Source organism: Lygodium microphyllum, chromosome 17 (assembly GCF_053477565.2).
Source record: "Lygodium microphyllum isolate KBCC chromosome 17, Lygodium_microphyllum_v1.1.10, whole genome shotgun sequence".
Taxonomy (NCBI): domain Eukaryota; kingdom Viridiplantae; phylum Streptophyta; class Polypodiopsida; order Schizaeales; family Lygodiaceae; genus Lygodium; species Lygodium microphyllum.
Genome location: NC_141151.1, coordinates 106,596,488 through 106,599,541, shown reverse-complemented (window position 1 = coordinate 106,599,541; position 3,054 = coordinate 106,596,488). Strand labels below are relative to the sequence as shown.

Here is a 3,054-nt window from a genome sequence, read left to right as displayed (position 1 = left end):
TTATACATTTTTTGTATGGTTGTTTTTAAACTTTTCTTTCATAATCAAGGTACTTTTCAAGATGAGAAACATGATATATTATTACTTAAAAAATTTAGTCATTTTTACCACATTTTTTAAAAACAGTGACTCAAGAAAGTGTGATTCCGAATAATTCTATGAAAAAAGGGTAATTTTTAGAGAATCTTTGTAAAGATGCCCTCAAAATTTCCAGATTTTTCAGGTATAAAAATGGGACATTAGGGAGTATTCATGTTTTTCTATGTGTGTTTTGTGAATAACCTAAGAAAGTAGACCTGAGAAGGGGTAAATCGGTAAGTAGCTGGCGCATAGAAACGATGCAAGTTGATTGCCAGTGCTAAAGCAAGTGAGCGCGCGCGCACACGCGCGCACGCTCCAACGGGACCGCTGTCTCGGTGACACCGGTGGTCTCGTGTCAGCACTGATCAGACAGCAGCTTTGTTTCCTAACACATATACGTTCTAAGTCCCCCTCCCTTCCCCCCCCCTCTCTCTCTCTCTCTCTCTCTCGCGGCTTGCTGCGACTCTAATTCCTCTCTTATCTGACGTGCTGGAGCATGGACTACACCCTGCAGCACCTCATCATTGGCAGCTCGGGTGAGTCTCCCGACCATTTGCCACTATGCTCCCCTTATCATAACACTGCCTGCGACGCAGCAATGCCCAATGTGATGACAGCTCTGGACGAGGAACACCACCATAGCTGCTCCGTCATGATGAGCTTCTGCGCACAGTCGCCAGAACAATATCACATTTGGCCGGGCGGCCGTGATCGTTCACAGATTGACGACGACGATCATCAGCAGGCGCAGCGACTCTTGATTGCTGCTTGCGTATCTTCCTCGTCCTCTTCCAGCAATTTCTCTAATTCCTCGCATGAGTATGATCACAAGACGGCGGCTTCACGGCCGGACGTCACGACATGCCGTCGAGGAGAAAACGGCGCAGAGATAATCAGCCAGCAGCAGCAGCAGCAAACAGACCATGTGTGGCCACAGCTATCTAATGACCCTCATGGCTGTCTGCCTAGTATGCTGCAGGATCAATTAGCTGCGTCGACCGGCTTTTCTTCTTCTGATCTTTCTCACGCATCGCTAGATCGCAATGATCATGTAGGCCCTCATGACACTCATGATCCTTTCTCGAGTGTGCCGCCTCTCTCTCCAATTAATAAGCCGCATTTCGGCGGCAATGCCACTCTTAATCGCAGACGCTCACATCGTGGTCTCATTAGCACTTCTAGCGACTGTCACAGTAACATTACTCATCACTATGCCGACATAGCTGATCATCACCACCCTCCCTCGCTCCAGTCACACCTGCAGGGCCGCCGCGCAAAGAAAGTACAGACGAAGAGCATGCAGATTTCTTTCAGCCGGGGTCTCATGATGTCGTCCAGCAGCACCAGTACTGATGAACTGTGTATAGACGGGGATGATCATAGCCGTGATATTCACATGTTAAGAACGAAGGACGTTACCTCCTCGCAATATTATCATCCCCCTACATTATTGTCCTCCGACCTGATCGGTGCTACCACAGATACACCTTTCCTCAGCGTCGACGATCAAGACTACCTGGGCGTTCATGGCGACAATAGTACTGCTGACGCCATCAACGAGGCGTTGCTACTTATTGCTGCAGACGCAGGGAGGCCGAAGCGTGTTCGCGCATGTACTCGCGCTGCTGATGCAAAGCTTACTAAAGATAGCTTGGCCCGTCATTGCGGCGCCGAGAGGAAGCGGCGACAGAAGCTTAACAGCAAATTCGAGGCGCTGCGAGCCCTTGTCTGCCCTTCTCTCTCTGTCAAGGTATGGAAGCTCTACCATCGCTGTACACACAAGTACTACAACCCAGCACTAGCTAGCTGCACCTCCCAATCATCTTCTTAATCTGATCTGCTGACCTCCATGATGATTCGTCCTCACTACATTTTGCTTAGAATGGTGCATAACATCGCTCTGCCTCCAATTGTGTGCTTAGTATATCTCTTACTCTATATTACGCATTCCTTTACATATTGAAACATCTGTATGACAGTCCTTTGTTTCATGAAATTAACCAGACAAGCAAGGCGGATATTATTGAGTGTGCAATCAATCTTCTGAAACAGCAACAAAAGGAGATAGAAGCAACCAGAGAAGAGAAACATGCAGAGATTAAACCGACATGATGGTAGTGGTATGATGATGGGGAATCAGGCTAGTTGCTGCAACAACCAGCAACGACAGCAACCTTACAAGCTCCAAAATCCTAATTATTCATCGGTCGATGATCTTCTACATGCCTTAAGAATTAGATGCGACTTAGTCTTGAGGTCAGTAGATCATAATCACGTCCATGTACAATCAGCAGCTTGAAATCCAGTGGCCTCCGAAGTTAAGATCGGTGACTATTTATTCAATCGTGAATCTTCCTTTCATTTGTTATATGCAAAAAGCAATAAGATATCCAGCTCTGATTATCCAACAAATAAAAGATCCATTATGGTATCCAAGGATTTTCAAGTTTGATATGCTACTTACGGTTTTTAAAGTAAGATTCACATGGTTGACTCTCTACCTTGACTTAGTAACTTTTAAATGCGGCCTTGAAAGATCTTAAAATGCTTGACATCTGTACAAATATACTTTTACAGCATCTTTATACATCTTTCAATGGGGTGTGGATCCAAGCTCTTAAAATGCTTGACATCTATACCAATGTACTCTTTTTTTAAATGTATTTCTTCTCCTAATGGCTATATATTTTAACTCAATTTCACTTGAACACCATCTCGAAGGATAGTAGGTGCTTTTGAATTAACCATTCCCAAAAGTTGGGAGGGGTTGATCTTGCGACTAGTAGAAACAAACACCCCCACCTCTACCAATTGGGCAATGGCTCATTGGGACCACCATAATGAATAGATTTGTTGGATCAATGGATAGATTTGTCCAATCTCATGAGTCATTATTGTGCTTAAAAGGCCAGATGGTATGCAGATGTATAATCTGTATCTTTAGATCAAGATATTGGTTAGAGCAATGTAATT

General features: G+C 44.8%; 1 protein-coding gene across 1 annotated transcript; it reads left to right on the top strand.

The window, feature by feature from the left end:
- Window positions 1–454: 454 nt before the first annotated feature.
- Window positions 455–2,849, top strand: LOC148022236 (uncharacterized). Its single transcript, XM_087697871.1, has 2 exons — window positions 455–1,831; window positions 2,086–2,849. Exons 1-2 carry the CDS (start codon window positions 578–580, stop codon window positions 2,191–2,193), a joined length of 1,362 nt encoding a protein of 453 aa, XP_087553997.1. The 5' UTR covers window positions 455–577; the 3' UTR covers window positions 2,194–2,849.
- Window positions 2,850–3,054: the final 205 nt, after the last annotated feature.